This window comes from Carcharodon carcharias, chromosome 6 (assembly GCF_017639515.1).
Source record: "Carcharodon carcharias isolate sCarCar2 chromosome 6, sCarCar2.pri, whole genome shotgun sequence".
In the NCBI taxonomy this organism is placed as follows: Eukaryota; Metazoa; Chordata; class Chondrichthyes; order Lamniformes; family Lamnidae; genus Carcharodon; species Carcharodon carcharias.
In genome coordinates this window covers 71,067,247-71,087,858 of record NC_054472.1, presented here as the reverse complement: position 1 = coordinate 71,087,858, position 20,612 = coordinate 71,067,247, and the positions used below count along the sequence as shown (strand labels likewise).

Sequence of the window (20,612 nt, the reverse complement as noted above, 5' to 3'; positions counted from 1 at the left end):
GCCACAACAAAAAAAGCAGCATTGGCAGCAATGTGGGTATGTGAAAATTTTTCAAACTGTTATGGGATTGCAATTCAAAATCAAAACAGATCAGAAGCCACCAGGCACCCTTTTGAACATTAAAGAAATTGCCAAGAGCTGCCCGGAATCCAGCAGTTCAGCTCAAGATGGATGACATAAAACTCCATCACAGTGTACATAGAAAGCAAGTATCAAACAACAGCAGAGATACCATCACGAATACTATCAGAAGGAAACTGATTTAATCTTTATTGATGAGGATGAAGCATATACACCCTTAAATCACTCAGAACTTACAGGATACTGCAAAAAACGTCGCAAAAAATAAAACAAGTCCTGCAACAAGATGGATAATGTCCCCTAGTCCGGGAATATCATCTGGAAAGAGGTCCCGACTATATCCCCAGTAATCTGGTACTATGGCAGTACTCTGAACAGTGCAAGCACCTCACAGACATCTACAAATTACTAGTCTTCAACAAGAGAAATCATTGAGGCCAAGAGAGAACAAGAACAGTGCAAGAGGACAGTCATGTGACTCCAGACCCACAGCGACATGGCTGACACTTAACTGCCCTCTGAAATGGCCGAACAAACCACTCAGTTTAAGAAGCAGTTAGGGATAGACAACAAATGCTGGCTTTGCATGCAGCACCAACACCCCATGAAAAAATATTTAAAAAAAATACAGAGAGCACTTCAGCTTGATATTCTTCAAAAGCTTCACTAACGACACCTAAGACTAGCAAAATGTCATTCGTGGGAGCACAGCAATCAGTCTGATGGCCAGGCATTGCACGCTCTATAGGAGAAATAATTTCTAACTATCTTACTTACACTGTAAGCAGCCAAGCACAAAGACTCAAACCCAATATCCCCATGAACGGTCACAAAGGGGTAAAACTGCATGAGGTAGAAAGGAGAAGCAACCAGGCTCCGAAATTTAATCACAAGCGTACAGCCTCTGAGTTATCAATGCTAAAGCCTGGGGAGCGAGTATAGGTCTGGGACAGAAGGAAGGCACAATCATTGAAAAAGGTCCACAACAAAGATCGTACATAATTGAGACAGACCAGGATATGAGGTGAAGCCACAGTGCCTTAATATCTCGAGAGAAAGCAAACAGAAACTTAGGCTTACTACTCAGATCCAGAAGACAATGACCGACCTACTACAAGCTCTTCAGCCACCCCGGAGAAGAACACTCACACCAACAGAAGGGACAGTACAGAATATCACTGACCTCAAAAGGAGGTCAGAATGAGATCAAGGAGGTTGATCAAGGCAGCTCAGAGGCTGACTCTGTGTAGTCTGAGACTTTGGCTGCAGGAGGGGGGAGATGTAAAGTAAAGGATAAACATCAGAAACATACATGATGCTGATGTAATAATGTCAGATCACATGACTGAGAAGTGAGAGAGATTTGGGAGGAGGAGAAGCTCCAAGCTCATGTAGACATCCAAATGTGTAAATACTTGCTGCAAATAAAGTGTAATGGTTTTGAGAAACTACAGATTTGAGCAGCATACTTTAGGAGAATAGACAATCCCAAACCCCCGTCTGGATCCCAAACACACAGCAAAAGAATAATCATAAAAGCAAAAAATTGCAGATGCTGGAAATCCAAAACAAAAATAAAAATACCTGGAAAAACTCAGCAGGTCTGACAGCATCTGCAGACAGGAACACAGTTAACGTTTCAAGTACATATGCCTCTTCAACAGAACTAAGGAAAAATAGAAAAGAGGTGAAATATAAATTGGATTAAGGGGGGTGGGACAAGTAGAGCTGGATAGAGGGCCAGTGATAGGTGGAGATAGCCAAAAGATGTCATAGGCAAAAGGACAAAGAAGTATTGAAGGTGGTGATATTATCTAAGGAATGTGCTAATAGGTGACATTCAGGGTAGAAAGCAGGACGAGCAAGGTACAGATAGCCCTAGTGGGGGTGGGGTGGGTGGGGGAAAAGGGATCGAAATAGGCTAAAAGGTAGAGATAAAACAATGGATGGAAATACATTTAAAAATAATGGAAATAGGTGGGAAAAGAAAAATCTATATAAATCATTGGGGAAAAGGGGGATCGGAAACGGGGTGGGGATGGACGAGAGAGTTCATGATCTAAAATTGTTGAACTCAATATTCAGTCCGGAAGGCTGTAAAGTGCCTAGTTGGAAGATGAGGTGCCGTTCCTCCAGTTTGTGTTGAGCTTCACTTTTAAGATGCAAATTCTATTAAAAGTGGACTTTCTACTTTTTAAGAAGGGTGAAACATGAAATAATGGACACTGTACTTTCCCAAAATGGCTGGCTGAAAGTCAGTTGACAACTGTTTGTGGCTTCCAGACAGAAAAGGGTTAACTTGTCTGAACGTGCTTCTGGAAAGTCATTAAAATGTAAATGCCCATGGGTGGAAAATCCTCCATTGAAAAGACATTCAAAGTGTAAGACCACTTGTGGAGTTTACAGCCCCATTGTCTGGGTATGTACAATAATAATATTTCACCGCCCCCGCCACCCTCAAATTCTGAACTAAAAACTGAGAGCGGTATGAAGGAACTAGTTTAGCACAAGCGGGTGTGAACAGCCACTATTCATCCTCCATGGTGTAGCAATGGCTTCTAACATCGTATCATACATTTGGTTCACAGAAGTATTGGTCATGTGGGCACCCAATGGAAACAGGGAAACAGACTTCTGATAATATATCTTATTATTCCAAGGACCTGCCAGGAGCAAGTCAGTCTGAAGACTAACAGGACACAAGAAGAATCATTCTCCATGAAGAAAGGAACCCTGCCTAATACAACCAATCATCCCAAAAAGTGAGAGAAGAGCTAATTTGTCTTCATCTGCAAAGATTCGTCTCTATGGCCTCAACTCTGTACTGAGCCTAGTACACTGGTCCTTTAAAAATAAGCAGGTTTTATATCTTGGTGCTACAAGAGGCTTCCTTCACTGCCCCCCACCTCTTTCCAGCCAAAGTCCTTCGAGAGCCCAATTCTCACCATTGCAATTTCCTGCCCTCCCTCCTCTACCAAGTATTTGGGCATTGTAGGCTGCAAATGCTAATTATCTGGCCCTATACTTTTAAGGAAAGGGGTTAAGATTGGAACAGAAGCCCCACCCATATCACTTTCAGTGTCACAATGGCACTGCTGGAATTTCAGAGTTCTTACCTGTACTCATTCTGTAAGTATTAAAGAAACTGTAACCACTGATTAGGTGATGCTACATTCCTTGAATTATATTGGGAAAAGCAACAACTCAGCTTTATGATATGCCAAAACATTTAACAGCTTATCAACAAACTCCACCCACACCCAGCAGTCTGCAAAGTTCAACAAGTCAAGCGTTTAACACTGCTTCCATGCCCGGAGGCACTCTTCCAGCACCTCTCTCTCACTTGGACAAAATTTGAGGAGCAGTTAGTTATCTGATGGACAATTCTTCTCTCAAAGCTAGCTTACAACCAACTTTATACAGTCTTCTTCATCTCTTTCAGATCAATACGACAACACTGTTCCTCTACATTTTCCACCAATGCTCTTCTTCCTGCCTGCATTCTCAACATATTGAAAATAAAAGTTACTGAATGATCTCCAATGGAATCATTCCCTGGACCTCCCTAAAGCCTAATCACACATCTTGAAACGTCAACTCTTTTCTTCTCCGCCGATGCTGCCAGACCTGCTGAGTTTTTCCAGGTAATTCTGTTTTTGTTTTTGTTTTGGATTCCCAGCATCCGCAGTTTTTTTGTTTTTATCACACATCTATATGCTTTTAAAACAAAAGCCTAACTACTACCCTGAGTTCAATTCAGCTTCTCTCCTATTCTTTTGCACCAGTGACCTTGTCTTAGTTGCCCTTATAACAAAGTCATATTTCCATTCAAAACTGACTACAAATCAAACCACAAATTACCAGTTACATCCACGTGTCTTCTAATATAGAATATTAGCTTTTCAAACAAGTTAGAATTCTCAGTCCACGAATGAGTACTTTAAAATAAAAAATAAGCATTTTAAGAACAGACCTCAAGTCATGTAAATGCTAAAGAACTTAAAATGTATTGTCATAAGGCTCATCATTCATCAACCTCTAACAATCCAAAATTTGTCTGGAACAAGATTATATGGTACAATCTGAGGTTAGTTATTATAATCACTTAACATGCTGAGTTGAAATAACTACAATTCAGTCTAAAAATTCTTGAAATAAGTCCCCAACATATTTTCAATTGATGGATTAAATTATTGAACTGACATCTTTGTGCAAGTAAATACAGTGAAATCTATACTTTCCATAGCAAGTTCTCCAAAATAACCAAAATCCAGAGAGGGGAAAATGGTTAAAATAAAGTTAGATTTAGTCTATATTTACCTTCATTTTCTATTTCAACAATTTCAGATAAGGGCTAGCTATCATGCAGAGCTTGAATGAACAGAACAGAAAAATTGGCAAAGGAAACAATCCAAGGTAACCAGGGACCATTCATATAGCAGACATACCCTTGTTTTTCCTTTGTTCTCAATTGCCCATCCTTCATTATACTGACATAGCAGTAATGATGGGCTGCCATCTTCAAGTGCTACCATGGCATTAAATAGTGAATTGGGGTATTTTCACACCGTGATAATGGAATGACTACAATATATGTCCAGGATGGTGCGTGATTTGGAAGGTTTTTTTTTTAAAATGAGCATGTTCCCTAGCAGACATAAGTAAATAGAAAATAAAGCACTGGAGAGGTTATCAACAAACAATGAATGAGCATACAAGGGGTGAAATTAGCTTTCAGTGGTAGTGTAAAAACAAACAATAGTGAACAGAAAAGCAAATGGTGTGTAAAATGGATTGCCATTTGTTAACATTTGTTTTGTGCCACAGAAGATCAATTTCATCCAATAATCTCTTACAGTGACAGCACACACAGGAAGATTTTGCCCAGGGCCACCAAATTTGCAATGCTCTTTATCCCTAATGTCACTGATGCTTTAAAAGGCGTTTCCCCAAAGTCACTCATGAACAAAGAGATAAAAACAAAAAACTGCGGGCTCTGTCGAAGGGTCATGAGGACTCGAAACATCAACTCTTTTCTTCTCCGCCGATGCTGCCAGACCTGCTGAGTTTTTCCAGGTAATTCTGTTTTTGTTTTGGGTCACCCATGAACAATGTATTCAAGTGTGTATTTTCTTATTTATGGAGTGAGAAATTCAATTTGAAATAACCCAGCAGCAAAATATTTTTTTAATTTTTTTTTAAAAAGGCTAGTTTATTTCACACTATTGCTCTGGAAGTTATTAACACATATACACACAAAGATTAGTTACAGCTGAAGAAAAATGATACTTCTAAACTTGAATCAGGTTCATTCTGTATTGTTTGATGAATGCCTGGTAGTTTCTAAAGTTGTCTGAAGTGAAAGTTTTGGAGTTGTAGGATTGTCTCTGCAGCGGCCATGGCTTTCACTGTTAAAGTAATAGAGGTTGCTTAGTAGGTGGAATCAGGGTTTACAAGGAGGCGAGAAGATTTCTTACTTCTGTCGTGTAGACATGACATTTTCAGCTGCCTGGTTACTTTACAACAGACCAGTAACTGTTTTAATATGTCTTTCCCTATCACTCCCTGGGTTGAAGCTCTTTCAAGATGGTTTTGTGGATTTGCCTTTTCCCTGCCCTTCTCAATGCATTTTTTTTGCAAGTGAGGCAAGGTGGCCACCATCATCATGTGACCTGTAACAACAATGTGGAGTCACTTTCCATATAAGGCAAGTGGTAACTCCATTACAGTTATTCTAAGTCTTCTTACCCCCTGTAGTGATCAAAAGGGTTGAGGTTGTTCACATCTTACAGTGGCTTATCAGTTAGTGTCTTTGTGTTTTGGATGAAAAGCTATCAAATCAGAGTTTCTGTTTACACTTTTGGAACACTCATTGAATTTTAAATGCACGTGTCTGAGGAATGCACCCTGGTCTCCTTGGGAGGTAAGAGAAAGATGATTGAAATCCATAGTTTTGTCTGTTAGCCTGGAGCCATTTTAGGAACAGTCTTTAAACTCAGTCCGAGTACTTTTTTTTAAAAAATGTGACTTTCAGAATAGGTTTTCGAAAAATAAATATAACTGCATACCGTAACACTAGGAAAGGAACTTTAAACTGCTCAAGTGCTAAAGGGGACAACTACCTTGAAATTTTGTTCAGAGGTATTAGTATTTGATGTAACTAATTTATATTTCCAGGGAAAACATTTTAAACAGGTTAACAATTTTGTCAAAATAGTGGACAACTGAGGCCAGATCAAGAGAGCACAAGTGCATGAGTAGGGCTGTGATCATAAGATCATAAAAGTTGCCAACCTTTTGTAAAAAGCACCTTTTAGGTAACCTATGATCTCATCTTCTAGGAATTCTGAAATATCAGTCTCTCAACCAATCAGTTTCAAGATAACTTACACCTCTAAGTACATAAAAACTGAGGAGACAGCACATGCATTAAGAGCATAAACCAAATATCTTGTCATTAAATCCATGCCATCTGAATTAATGTTGCAGTGTAGGGTGATATTACGTCTCCAAATCTCTAATGTTTTAATGTGAAAAAGTTGACAAATTGACACTTCTAAATACTTCAGACAGCTAATAACTGGGGTAAAGAAGGATATTATAACATTTTAAAAATCCGTAGGCTGGCTTTGGCTTTGAAGCTTCAAGTGCAGAGGACAGACTTCATTAAGAAAAGTAAAACTTGGCAAGAAAATCATCAGCTTTGTGGTATGGCTCATAGCCAAAAGGATTCCAACAGAGTCTTCAATGTTTCATACAAAGGGCTTCACAACCAGACAATTCACATCAAATAATTAATGACTTTAGTGCTTTCATATTCAACTAGATAAGCCAAAGGAAATGATTTAAGAGACTTTGCCATGTACATTGAAGTGACCTGGACAATTCCTTCTGGAAAAAGTTCAACAAGCCATTGGAATTTGCTGGCAAAGTCAAAAGGTTAATAGCAGTAAATGGAATTCCTTTTGAAATGACATTCTTTTATTAAATTGCATATTGCATACCACATCCTTTATATCTTCTGATTACTCTCTGTAAAACAAGAAGCATTTTTGCCCATATGGTAAATAATGGGAAATGAATTGGAGAGGGGTGCAGACCTTCATCATTCCCCAATTGCCAGACTGCCCAAATGACCAAACTGCTCAAGAGTTTGGCAACAGCTCCTTTGTGCCTGCTTCCCACAAAGTATAAACTGTTTTGAAAGGACCAGTAAGTTATTATTCTGCAGGACATGCCCACGTTTCTAATTGTACAATGAATTTAATTTAAATTACCTAAAACTTTAAAGCACTTTTGCTACTAAATACACAGTTGATTTGGAATAGGCATATTATACAGTAACTTCTACCTACAATTAAGATACCTACACCAAGGTTTCGTATGGAACTTGGGAGTACACAGTTTGTCATCTTATCTAATAAATCAAGCTAAACACTAAGTAGCCATGATCAATGGCTTGGAGTTTGTCATTGTGGATAACCTTGCACTATGATTGACTCAATTTTGTATCTCAATTACTTTAAAGCTGCCTTTATACTCCTGTTTTATTTTGCATCTGGGAGCAGGCTCAGTCCAAATTAAAAGTACAGTTTGAAACAGCTTTACACATGTAGCTTATGTACCAGGGTTGATGTACAAAGTATGATTTTGTTCTAATTAGTAGTGGAGTACTTACGAGCTATTCAGTGATGTGCTGCATACAGCAGCATACCCTGTCGATGACTGGGAACGCATAAGTAAAGAATTACAACACAATTAAAGGATGCACATGACTGATTTCAATATATCAGCCAATTTCAGGTTATGATGATTGTTATAAACAGAATCATAATTCAGGCCCTAATGAGATTACCACCTTCAACTAGTATCCTTTATTATGCATGTATTTAATTAGAAAAGGAAAAGGACTCCCACTTTGATTCCAAGTCCAACATCTTTCGACATACTGTTGTTGCGTGCACCATTAAGAACATTTCACCCATCTGTGGTGTGGCCTTGTTTCCAAGGTAGCAAGTGTTTTTGCCTATTATGCAGTTGACTTGGAGACCAAGTGAAGGAGATTGATTTTGCAATTACTTAACAAAAAGTCTACTATTAAGCAAAAACGGCATATCTCAAGTTTACAAATTGAACAAAAACCCTTAAAATGTAAAAGCAAAATACTGCAAGTGCTGGAAATTGTAAAATAAAATCAGAAAATCCTGGAAATACTCAGCAGGTCAGGCAGCATCTGTGGAGAGATGAAGTGTGAACTCTGTCTCTTTATAGATGCTGCCTCACTTGCTGAGTATTTCCAGCAATTTTTGTTTTTACATTAAAAACGACAACATGCTTTGTGCATGCATTAGCTGGGGAGATGAAGTGAAAGGGTAACAGCACAGAGCTCAATGTAGCTAGTGCAATTGTAGCACCAGCTTTTCTACATACAGGAAACTTATAATATGTATTTATAACTTATCTTCACTTTTGAGAAACTACTACATATACAATGGACTGGAACATTGTGTTAAATAAGTTTCAAATGGAAACACATTATATCATCTGTTACCAGTGTGGCATTTGATTATGGTGCTATTTTCATGTAGCCTTTAAGCATCCAAGCAGCTGTGCATAGCAGCTAAGGTTTGGTCCCATTGTAGTCAGACTGCCATTGAATGTAAATACCACATTTCAGTGGTTGACAGAATTCCCCTGTAAATAGTAACCGTTTCCAAAGAGATCAAAAATCAATGAGAGAAATGTTCAGGCATTACACAATCTTCTTAGAACTAAAATTTAAGGCATTCCCCATCAGTTTCAATTAAGAAAACACAACAAATGATAATTATATCACTATTTATTGTGTCTATTTTGAGTCTATTTTATATGTTCTAAAATTGCAAAAAAAAAGGCAGTGTTAAATCGGCATTGGCAACATGATTTCAAAATGACTTATTTAAGTCTCACCAACAGCAATCACATATCTGCATCAATGAAACTGCATATTTCCACCTCCCCAATATCATCTGACTACACCCTTTCCTCAGCTCATCTGCTGCTGAAACCCTCATCCATGGCTTTTTTTTTTATCTCTGGACTTGACTATTCCAATGTTCTCCTGGCCAATCTTCCATCTTTCATAAACTTGAGGTCACACAAAACTCAGTGTCTTAACTCGCACCAAGTCCCAATCACCCGTCAACCTCTGCTCACTGACCTACATTGGCTCCTGGTTAAGTAACAGCTGTATTTTAAAATTCTCATCCTATTTTCCAAATCGCTCCATGGCCTTACCCTTGCCTATCCTCTAATCTCTTCCAGTCCCCACAACCCGCCAAAGTATCTGCGCTCCTCCAATTGTGGCCTCATGAGCATTCCCGATTTTAATTACTCCATTGTTGATGGCCATGTTTTCAGTTACCTGGGCTCCTTGCTCTGGAATTCACCCCTTAAACCTCTGTGTCTCTCTCTCTCTCTTTCTTTCTTTAACACCATCCTTAATACTACCTCTTTGATAAAGTTTTTGGTCATCTGTCCTAATACTACAGCTTACTGTTAAATTTTGTTTTATGGTGTGCCTTGAGCCTTTCATTATGCTAAAGATGCTACATAAATACGAGATGTTATTGTTGTAGCAGCTGATTAAGATTTTCTTTTTTTGTTGATGATATCATGTAATTTGTCTAAAGGACCATCATATTTAGACTAGAAATTTGTTTGGGGTCAGAGTTACTGCTCACTCCGAGAAGTGGAACTCACAATTATCCTAAATACACCCTTCTTCAACCAATAATTAGAAGAATAGCAACACCCACAGATTGCAACAGAAAACCTTACTCTGTGAATCAATTTATGGAATGTATCATGTGCCACCACGCAACTCCCCTCTCTTCCAAAATCAAACTGAATATACATTATCAAACCGAGAGTCAGACTCTAAATCAGATTTAAATAAGAGCAGTTAAATAAGCAGTATACAGTATCAACAGTGAACTATACACCACAATGATAAAAGCAAAATACTGCAGCTGCTGGAAATCTGAAATAAAAACAGAAAATGCTTGAAAAACTCAGGAGGTCTGGTAGCATTTATGGAGAAAGAAATAGGGTTAACACCATATGCAAAGCCATAAATATGCCACTCAGTTTCTCTCTATCCACATCATTTAAAACCATAACTCGCTTGTTATACTATGCAATATGTGGCAGTTTCTAATCCAACCTAGTTTCTCTGTTGGCTGGCACAATACTAAACACAAAACATTAATATTGGCTAGTAAGCAGGTGCTTAAAAGAGAAGTTGTAAGGTAAGCCAGCTCCCCATGGAAATGTAATCCAAATCCCTTTGAAATTCAAAGATTACATTTCCTTCAACCAAATTAAATGTATATAGTTACCCTTAAACAAGAGCATATGATGCCTGCCTTGCTATAACCTGCTGCCTTCTAAACTAATCAGTACCTTAGATTTCCTGTTGTATTTTTGCAACACTAATCATTGTTTACAAAGTCAATCTGGTGTCTGAACGCAAGAGCTTTTCCCTTGAAAAATATATTATATGGAACCTTAAGTCAATACCTTTCCCATGATGTTTCTAACAATATAAAATGCAAGTTAAAGATTGAACACAGACAAAAAAAACAAGGATTCCTGTTCCCAAATTAACATGAGTAACTGCAGTTACATAACTATTAAAGTAACCTGGGTTAATGATAGTAATTGTTGATATTTGTCCTAATATCTGAAGAGACTAGTTAAAATGAGTTGTAAGTACCAGCTAGTACCCTGACTCAAGTCAGTCATTAGGGTGTGGCTGAATAAAAACAAAGATTGTGATGCCATTTTAAGTTGATGACTGGCAACAATGATTTTAAAAAAAGATTGAATGAAACAAAAGCAGCTGAAAAAAAATGTTCTAATGAAAGTTACAATAGCTGACAGTGTAATGGGGTGCTTGCAGAATAGCTGAATTGTTTGAGCTTTTATTGCTGAAGATTACAAGGAAGCTTATGTAATAGATATTTATCAGACACATGACATTTGAGTACCATATTAAATAGTCCAGTTGTTGTTCGCCACATCCTTCTGCAAGGATGTAAGCTTTCAACTTCTATATGGACCTCAGGGGCTGCCAGCCAAAAGTAAACATTATCTATCCTATCAACCAAGACAGAAAAATTCTTCATCTGTGATTAAACAATTCACAGCTGCCACTAGATCAACAAGAAGCAAAACCTGAAAAAATTCCAAAGAAGTTTGCTTTCCTTTCTTAGGTTACGCTAATTAAATATGAATCCAAGCAAAGGTAATGTCTAACAGTAGCTGGGAAAAAAGTATTTCTGCAATGTCTTCACTGGATAGAAACAAATGTAGCTGCTTTGCAGTTTATAGAAAACATGGAGAGATTTGCAGAACACAGTTCCTCAAATAGCAGTAAAAAAAATTGTGGAAAATTACATAATCCCCTATAATTCAAAACAGAATTTGCTTTATTCAATTGCCATAAACCAATGAGTCTAATGATAAACAGGCAAAACCATGGAATGCCTTCCCCCACCCCCCAAAAAAAAATCGATAAAAATTCCAGAATCCTTTCTACATATGGTAGAACCTGGATCTAACTGAGCCTCAACAAAATCGCGACACTGAAGAAAAATTTTTTTTCTCCCAAATGGCAACAGAGCTGTTCTAGATCAGAAACAAGATCACAAAATAAGATCTTCTTAAAAATTCCACCCAAGCCAGAATGACAGTGAACCAAACAGCAAACTAAAGCTCATCTTAAGATATTTCCAAAACCTCCCATCATTTTCCACTTAATATAGATTCAGTAATGATTTATGTTTTTTAAAAAGTAGCTGCTAGCCATACAATACTTTAAAATAAAACAGGATTTAAATTTTGAGCCAACAATTCCACTTACAGTACCAACGATAGGGCATCCATAGCTCTTAAAGCAGACACACCCATAGCCATTTATTTAGAGTAACTGCTTACAACTGAAAAATACAAGGTTCTAAGGGAGAGATAACCTCAATATACCCTGCTGTACCTGAGTCACATCAAGGAATATCCTAATATGTATGAACAATTTATAGACTACTCAATTTAATTTTGAACACTTATCTGTCACAGTTTCTTCAGCCTACAGAGCAGATATTACTCAATGGGGCAGCTATGATGGGCATCCAGCAATTAAAAGGTCATTGACATCTACTGACATAATATGCACGTATGAATAATACTCCCACCTGATGTAAGCAGAGGGTTCATGTGCTGCCAAAGGTATAAGCATTAAAATCTCCATGGAACACAATAAAGGGGGAAATTGTCCCTACCCACCTTGACCAGTTTACACAAGGCAGGGGAGTTAAAAGTCCCCTTTTGAGTGAATATATATTCCCTGAAAACAGGCAAACATTTTGCTGCTCACTCTCTAAAAGTTATGCTGTTGATCCAGGTGTTCAGACTGGTACAAGATCAGCCCAGACAGATTTGTCTGCTAATTTACTTTAATTTATTTCCTCCCTGTGGAGCAAGTTCCTTACCTTCACCTGGTGCACATTTGACAGTCTGAATTATACGTGGAATGTGAATCCATGTCCTACCACTGTGGGAAGCCACAAGTTACTGAAACACTAACATTGTGTCAAATTTATTCAAACCAATGTCTTATTTTACAATTTTACCTTCCTTATTAAGTGTCTTCTGATGGTAATAGTGATTGTTAGGCAAATCTGCTTCATCACTGGTGATTGTGCTGGTGGCAATGAGTTACTGTTTGGGCTTCCATGAGGCAGGACCCCAGCCCAGTGATTAAGGCCTTCAGAGTAAATTGTAAAAATGATCGAGTCCTTACAAACCATTCCGCACCTAGGTTAAGGACAGAATATTTCAAACCCTCCTCTCCTCTCCCAGACACCATCAGCATTTCTTGCACAAAATACAGCCAAAAAACATTGTGGTGGTTTGGGTTGAGTGGGTGGGTTGGCAGGTTAGGTACTGGCACACTGGACTGTGGCCATTAATAGCAGCAATGCAAATACAAAACAAAAATTAAAAAAAACTGTGGGTGTTAGAAACTTGAAATAAAAACAGAGAATGCATAAAGAACAACTGGGCACATTTATTGCTGACAGAAACTTATGCCATTGCCCCAGAAGAAACAACAGGTTGAAGTCTGTGCCTTTTTCTTTATAAAATGCAAGGCAGTTAATAAATTCATTCATTCTAAAACTCTCAAAATAGAATTCTATCAGGTATTCTATTTTTTTTAAATTATCATAGTAGGGTCACTCATCCCCAGAGGCTTCTTTATGTCAAGGTTAATTAACCCTGTCTCATTGCACAATACTTAATCTAAAATAGCAGGATCTCCTATTGGTCTCTGACCTAACGATCTAGAAAACAAGCTTGAATACATTCCATTAACTTGTCCTCTACACTATTGCTAAAAATTTAGTTTGCCCAGTCTTTATTAAATTTAAAGTAACCCTTAATTACTGCATTACTCTCATAGTACCTCAAATTTCCTGACTTACACTCTGCCTGATACTGCTAGGGAGCCTATAAATTAATTGCACCAGTGTAAAGAAAATATCACTTTTTCCCCAGTGATACTGTGGTGTGTTTGTGTGGTGTGTACATGAGAAATTGGTTCAATTAAACTGAAGACAGTCAGGCTGCAAGGTTTATGTCATCAATGGGTTAGGTGTAAAAGCAGGCACGTTTGAAGTAGAGATGAACAAGCTAAGATGGAATGCAAGTAAATACAACATAAATAGAAATTTGCATTAGGAGATAAATAAGGAATTGACTATTTAGCTGTTGAATTTCAAAGGAAAATAAAAGAAAGTTCTACAACTGGTGAAGATCATAAATGAATAAAGCAAGTTATTAATTTTATTTTTCCCCAAAAATGGCCATAAATAAAACATGAAAGATTTTTTATATTCTGGGAAAAGTAACTTCCAAAGAAAGTTAAGGACGGTGGGTTTAAAGATAAAAAAGAAAAATATATTTAAGGAAAGACTGAAAGCTGTATGAGAGGTATGGCCTTGTGATCTTGAGAGTATGCTGTGAGAGGACAGGCCGGTGAAGTACGCAGCCTCCAGCCACCCAAGAGAAGTGTTGGTTTGTTCCAGAAAGCAAGGTTTTGTTACAAGACTTGGACTTCCATTGCCGAGTGAGAGGGAGAGACACGCCTGTGAAATACGTCCCCCCCTAGAGCAACAGTGGGTGCCTCGCGTTAATATTACTGGATTTTTATAGATTAAGAATCTCAGAAAGTTTGCCTGGAAAAGGACATTTATTTGGGAGTCGAGCTAAGTAGAAATCTTGTGGGAAATGTTAAGACTAAATTTAACTGCATAGCTATAATCTTGTGCATTTAAGTTTTCTTTTGATAATAAATGTTTGAATTTAATATTTAAAAATACGAACTGTTGACCAAGTTTTCCTTTGGGATTTGGTCAGCCCAGCAATTACGACCTGCCATATCATAACACATGTTCTGCCCCTTATTGTTTCTCAGCTCCATCCAAAATGTTTCCACATTTTGATTTTCCAAGCTGAGATCCTTTCTCTCTACTGTTTTCATTCCATCCTTTTCCATTTTGCCCATCTCTTCTAAAAGTCAAGTGCCTTGGAATATTTAATTCCCAACCTTGGTTACTCTGCAACCACTTCTCTATATTGGCTATTAGATCACCCCAATTAATTTCTATCTGTGCTACTAATTTATCTATTTCACTGTGAATGCTTCCTGTATTCAAAATTAGAGCCTTCAGTTTTATTTTTCCTTGATGCCATTATGCCCATTACTTTTAAGTTCTCCCTGACCCATTCCGCTTATTTTTACCAAAATCACTACTCTGCTCTGTAGCCCTGTCACTTCTCATTGTTTTTGAATTTACCTTTTCCTGAAATCATCCCACCCCACCTTCATTAGTTTAAAGGGCATTAGTGGAGTTGCTTTCATGATAAGCTTTTCCCGATGCAGTCTATAAATTACCTATTTGTTGAATTTAATTTCACAAGTTTATGGTGGAACTAAAATTCAACCTCCAAGTTGCAAATTCAGTACCAAAGCTGCCACATTATCACCATATGTAATTTATGCTCATCTGGTGCTGAAATCATTCATTCGTTTTGATGGGTATATTGAAAAACTAGGTTTGGTGAGGGATTGTTAATTGTTTTATTCAACTACAGCTGGCCATTCATCTTCCTCTAATTACATTCTCACCCTCTGTTACACAGAGCAAGCTGTAAGTAACTCATTCAGACAACAGTACAGAATTCAAATACACTGTGCAGTCAAGATTATGTTTGGTTACAGAGTAAAGGATGGTCCTGTGACACACATCTATGGTTATCTTCTTGAAACAATAAAGGTTGACTGTTTTGAATTAGCTTCTAATAGAACTCCTAAGTCAGAGTGAGCTCTCACATATGTTGTGCAACAAATTCTGAATTCCTTAAGGGAATAACAAAGCTTTTCAACAAAATCCCACTGAATCCAATCAAAGCTTTTACTAGTTTAAAAAGAAATTGGAAGAAAGCTACCAATTATAGTATTGCCTTGAAACATCAGAATTTATTTCAAGTAAAGAAAGTAATTTTCACTACAAAAGCCCTTATGTCCTAAAGCATCATTGTATGTAACAGCTCAGCATTCTAAAAATGAGATATAGATTGGCCATTTCAACAAATACCAGAGCCTCTAGCACACAAGGCAAATCCTACTCCACTTGGACTAATTTTTAAAACTTGCAAGATAAATATCAACAAGCAGTAAATCCAGCCAATTTCCATTAGAAATTAATGGACTGACTTTAATTAGGAGTGTAATGCATTCATCTAAACAAAATTAAATATGTATTAAAAAGGTAAATTAATATATTATTTGCATCTAATCTTAAAGTTGGAGCTTCCTCCTGGTAATTGTACTCAGGTGCTTTCAAAAATCCTATCATACAACAATCTTTATCCATTCAACCTTTATAAGTGTAATGGTGCATCGCACCAATATTAATGAATAATACAGAACTCTCGACTATTTTCTCTCGTGGGCTATGTCAAATGGCTTTCAAACAGATTTAGAAAATGAATTGCATCATTCACTGCTGAAGTTTTGTTTTTATTTATAAAAAGTAAACAACTTGGAAGACCAAAATCACACTAAATATTTTTTGAAGACCGCTCGATAACCTACCAGAGCTAAATTATATTCAATTTTCTATATAAAGGGGTTAGAATATTGAATCAGCAAGACACCCTGAATGCCTAACCTAGCCTAAAGGAGTAGTGTATTGTCTGAGATGCCATATTTTGTATCAGAAGTTAAACAGATTCCAACTGCCCTCTGATGAATGCAAAAGAGGTCCCACTGCACTATTTGGGGACAAGCAGGACAGTTCTCCTGATTTCTTGGCCAAATTTCATCTTTAAGCAACAAAAACAGATTATTTTTCATTCATCTCACTGAAGTTAATGAAACCTTGTGTGCAATTTGGCCATTGTATTTCCCTACATTATAGCAGTGACTATATTGTTTAGTATTTGAGATATTCAAAGGCCATGAAAGGCACTATATAAAGTCGAGCACACAGCGTAAAAATATATGAAGGACGTTAACATTTAGAAAGGTTCCATTTTTGATCTGGAAAGCCGACATGGCTCGTTCAATTGGACATAACACAAACTTTGAATCTCTGCCAACTTGCTAAAGACTTGGCTGGAGTGCTGAGCACTGCAGCCATTTCCCTGGTTGTCAGGATGTTGAGAGTTTGGATCCAGAACTGCCTTCACCCACATTCACTCATTTGAGAATGTCATTACCACCTTCTCAGAGTTACTAAATGCTGTCCTTGTTAGCATCATCTACAGAATGAATAAACTCAGACACCAGGAGCAGAGCCATATAGGTGCAAGGCATTTCTTTTTGGGGGAGAAGGTGCCAGTTGTGGACAGAATTTTACCCTCTCCCTCTTATTCTGAGAGCTGTTGCAGGCAAGCTGGGCTGAATGCCCTCTTTTTGTGCTTTTAAAAATCTGTGATTCTGTCATTTCAAACTATCATGGGGAGTGGGCAAAGAGAAGGCAGCAGCATTACAGCAAGGGAATAGTGGGAAAAAAATTTAATTAATTTGAAGATACAAAAAAGATTTGAAACACTTTTCTTCCTACAACACGTTAAAAGCTGTATTCTTTAACATTACAAAATGTGCCCACAGGCTTAATCAACTTCAATCATATCTTGACACTGTTTTACATAACTTGCACATTTAAAGAGAAGTGTAAGCTGACATTTTATAAAATATTGCTCTTTTTACCAGCGATGTTACATCAAGTAAAATTCTTCATCACTAATGAGAACGCTTCATTTATATCACAGGGAGCCATTTACACATCTTAAATAGTCTCCTGTAGATTTCCTATTCTGAACAATTTTCAGCACATTTGTAAATACCATAGAAGATCATTAAAAAATCCACTGATTGCTTATACATATATATTTGGCAAGAGACTTACTATTTTCACATAGCACCCCTTGAAGCGCCAGCTGTCACCAACCTAGCACAGCAAATTATTCCAAGCAGCACATTAGTATCCCGAAGTAAACCTTTAAAGCACTTGTACATTCTCTGTACATTTACCAGCATATTTCAGTCACCCTTTTTGCCAGGCTTTAAAATTGCTTATTAGAAGTAGCCAATGAGCTTCAGAATAGAACTTCTGAATGTTGCACCAGGGGATTTCTGGAAAAAAAAATGTACAATTTGTAGCCTGAAATGGATTAACTGAGCCACAGCAGCAAATGTAAACCATTTTCATTTGTAGCTTTTAGGGCAGTGTGTGCTAAAAAAAAATGGCGGATTCAAAATAGGTTAATAATGAGCATGCGTTCAGTCTCCTTACCTCAACTTCACATGTGTGTTCAGAGCCATCTAGTAGGGTCACTTTGCACAGCATGTTCTTTGGTTTTTTCACAACTTTGAGAGGAGATTTAGATAACTTGCTGGAAGAGGATTTTTGGGAGAGTTTGTCGTCCTCAGTCTGGTGGTCGTCCTGCTGACCCACAGTAAGTTTACCAGAAGCTCCGTCTGCCTCCTTTTCTCGTTCACCAATCTAATGATTTGCTCAAATGATTAGTCTTATAAGAACATGTTCCATTTCACAGTTAAAAGTTTACTACAAACAATAATCGCGCTATGCAGCTTTATCCTCAATATTTAACTGTAAAAAAAAAACTATATTTACTAAGATTAATGCGACATCCCAATGGCAAGCTATTTTATACTATTAAATTAGAAACCAAGTTTACAAAGTTTTTACAGAATCATCATCTATAGCTGTGCTTACACTATATGACCCATCATGCCTGTGCCAGCTTTTTACTGGAGCAATCTAACATTATTCCTACCATCCTACTCTTCCCCCACAGCCCACTATCTTCCTCTGTTACAAATGTTTATCAATTTATCCCTTAAAGGATGCAAATGCTCTACTTGCTTTGTGACAATATTAAATTGATAACCTCTGGTTACTGATTACCTAACAAGAGGAAATAGCTTTCCCTACTCTGCATAAAACTCATTGTAATTTTTAAAATTTCCATTATATAACCTGTATGTCATAATTATGATTTGTGTGTTCTGTTTACTACTGATATTTCTCACAACATGGTCTGCAGTAAGAATTAATCAGTGTTGAATCCCACCTCACCACCTTCCTTTATCACTAAACTATCATCTGACTATCATCTGACCATCAGTTGGATTTGTAGACTTCACTCCAGTTTTAACATTTATGGCTCAGTTGATGTGCACATCCAACCAAGCGGTGGAAACGTTTTTTAGTTGGATAAGGAAACACTGAAGTCAATAGTTGATTGAGAATCAGTAAAGCGAGACGAAAGCATTTGACGCAGCTGAAATTCAAATCCATGGGTGAAATGGTCTCCTTCTGTGCTGGATCATTCTACAATTCTAAATGTCCTCTTAGCCCAATCTGTTCTGTGGACATAGTTCCAATGTCAAAAGTCACTTCTTACAACTACAATTTCTCATCCTGATGTTCTCCTGACATACCTACGCTGCATATTCTGTAGGCTTCTATAATGGTGCTATAATAAGGTGTTCAAAATTACTTATTCTAATTTAACTATGGCCTAAACATTGGTTTGTACCACTTCATTTTTCAACTCCATGGTCATATTTATAAATCAAAAAAAGGTTTGCCAAAACTTGGGATGTACGATATTGAAATTCGCTGATGTCATAGTCCAATAATATCTCAAGAACAAAAAGAGACCCAATGCTGACTAATTTCAACCCTATTCAAGCAAAGCAATGCAGTACATTGTGCCTTTTCTGTTGTCAACCAACTTTCTATTCATGCTGCTACATTTTCTCTTATGTGCCTAAGTTTTCACAACAAGCTTGCGGGACACTTCATCGAACACCTCTGGAAGTTCACAAGCACCACGCTGGACATTTCCTTTATCCATTTAATCTATCACTTCAAAAACTTCCATTTTTATATTTAATTAGAAAACATTGAGATATACTTGTACAGAAATAGAACATAACACAAACAATATGTGCATTTGTGGCTAGTTCACAACAAGGGGAATTTCTAAACTAAGCCAGAACATGTATAGAGATTACACAAAGCGAATACAAGATGCTGTCCAAAAGAAATAAAAGGCTGATTCAAGATGCGGTTGTACTATCACATTTGTGTCATCACTTCAGTTTCACAGTGATGCAAAATTCACAATGAAACTAAGCTCTATTCTGATCTGAACTCAATAACCACAAGAGTGCAAGCATCTATTGGAGAAACTATTTCATCCCCCTTGGGCTTGGCACTGCCTGGAGAATAACAGAGTGAGCTCTGTTTAACAGGCCACTTGAGTACTTTAAACGCAAAATCTGTTTGGGTTATAATTATTTGAGAGTGTAGCTACTTAATTGCACACTCGCCAAACATTTAAGTTTTCTGGTGGGAGTTGATCTTGGAAGCTCTGTACATACAAAAACACATACATATAATCACTAATGCACAAACATTCTCTCATAGTAGTGGAAATGCAACTTGTGGCTATGGACAGCTCAAAATAAAACAAATGGTCTTTCCAGGTGCTAACCACTCTCTTAAGCTATCAGTCTCTGACTAGAGCTGCTATATAACCACAATCACCAGTTGAAGAGACAACAACTGTTCGAATAAATCTAGGAGTTTTTAAATATTTGGACATACTTGAATACCTTACTACATTCAAATTTAAATTAGGCAACTTAAGAAGTAGAAAACACCTGGGCCAAGTAAGCTTTAGATTCTTTTCAGAAGGTAAAATCTGAGATTGCCTCAGCAAAAAAAAAAAATGCACTTTGTCTCCAAATTTAAACTCCAGCTGAGTCAAACACCCCAATCTGCCAGCTTGTTGCTTAACTGATTTCCAGTCAGCTACTGACCTTAATATTTTCTCACCCAACTAGAAAAGTAGCTACCCCTTGGATGGATGTGCAAATCAACCAAGCC

General features: G+C 37.4%; 1 protein-coding gene across 2 annotated transcripts in view; it reads right to left on the bottom strand.

The window, feature by feature from the left end:
- LOC121278911 (band 4.1-like protein 3) overlaps positions 1 to 20,612 on the bottom strand; it is a 196,534-nt gene that overhangs the window by 133,155 nt on the left and 42,767 nt on the right. For both annotated transcript variants that reach the window (XM_041189446.1, XM_041189447.1), the window contains one exon: positions 17,985 to 18,194. In XM_041189446.1, the coding sequence (XP_041045380.1) occupies positions 17,985 to 18,194 (210 nt within the window). The remainder of the gene's footprint in view (positions 1 to 17,984; positions 18,195 to 20,612) is intronic.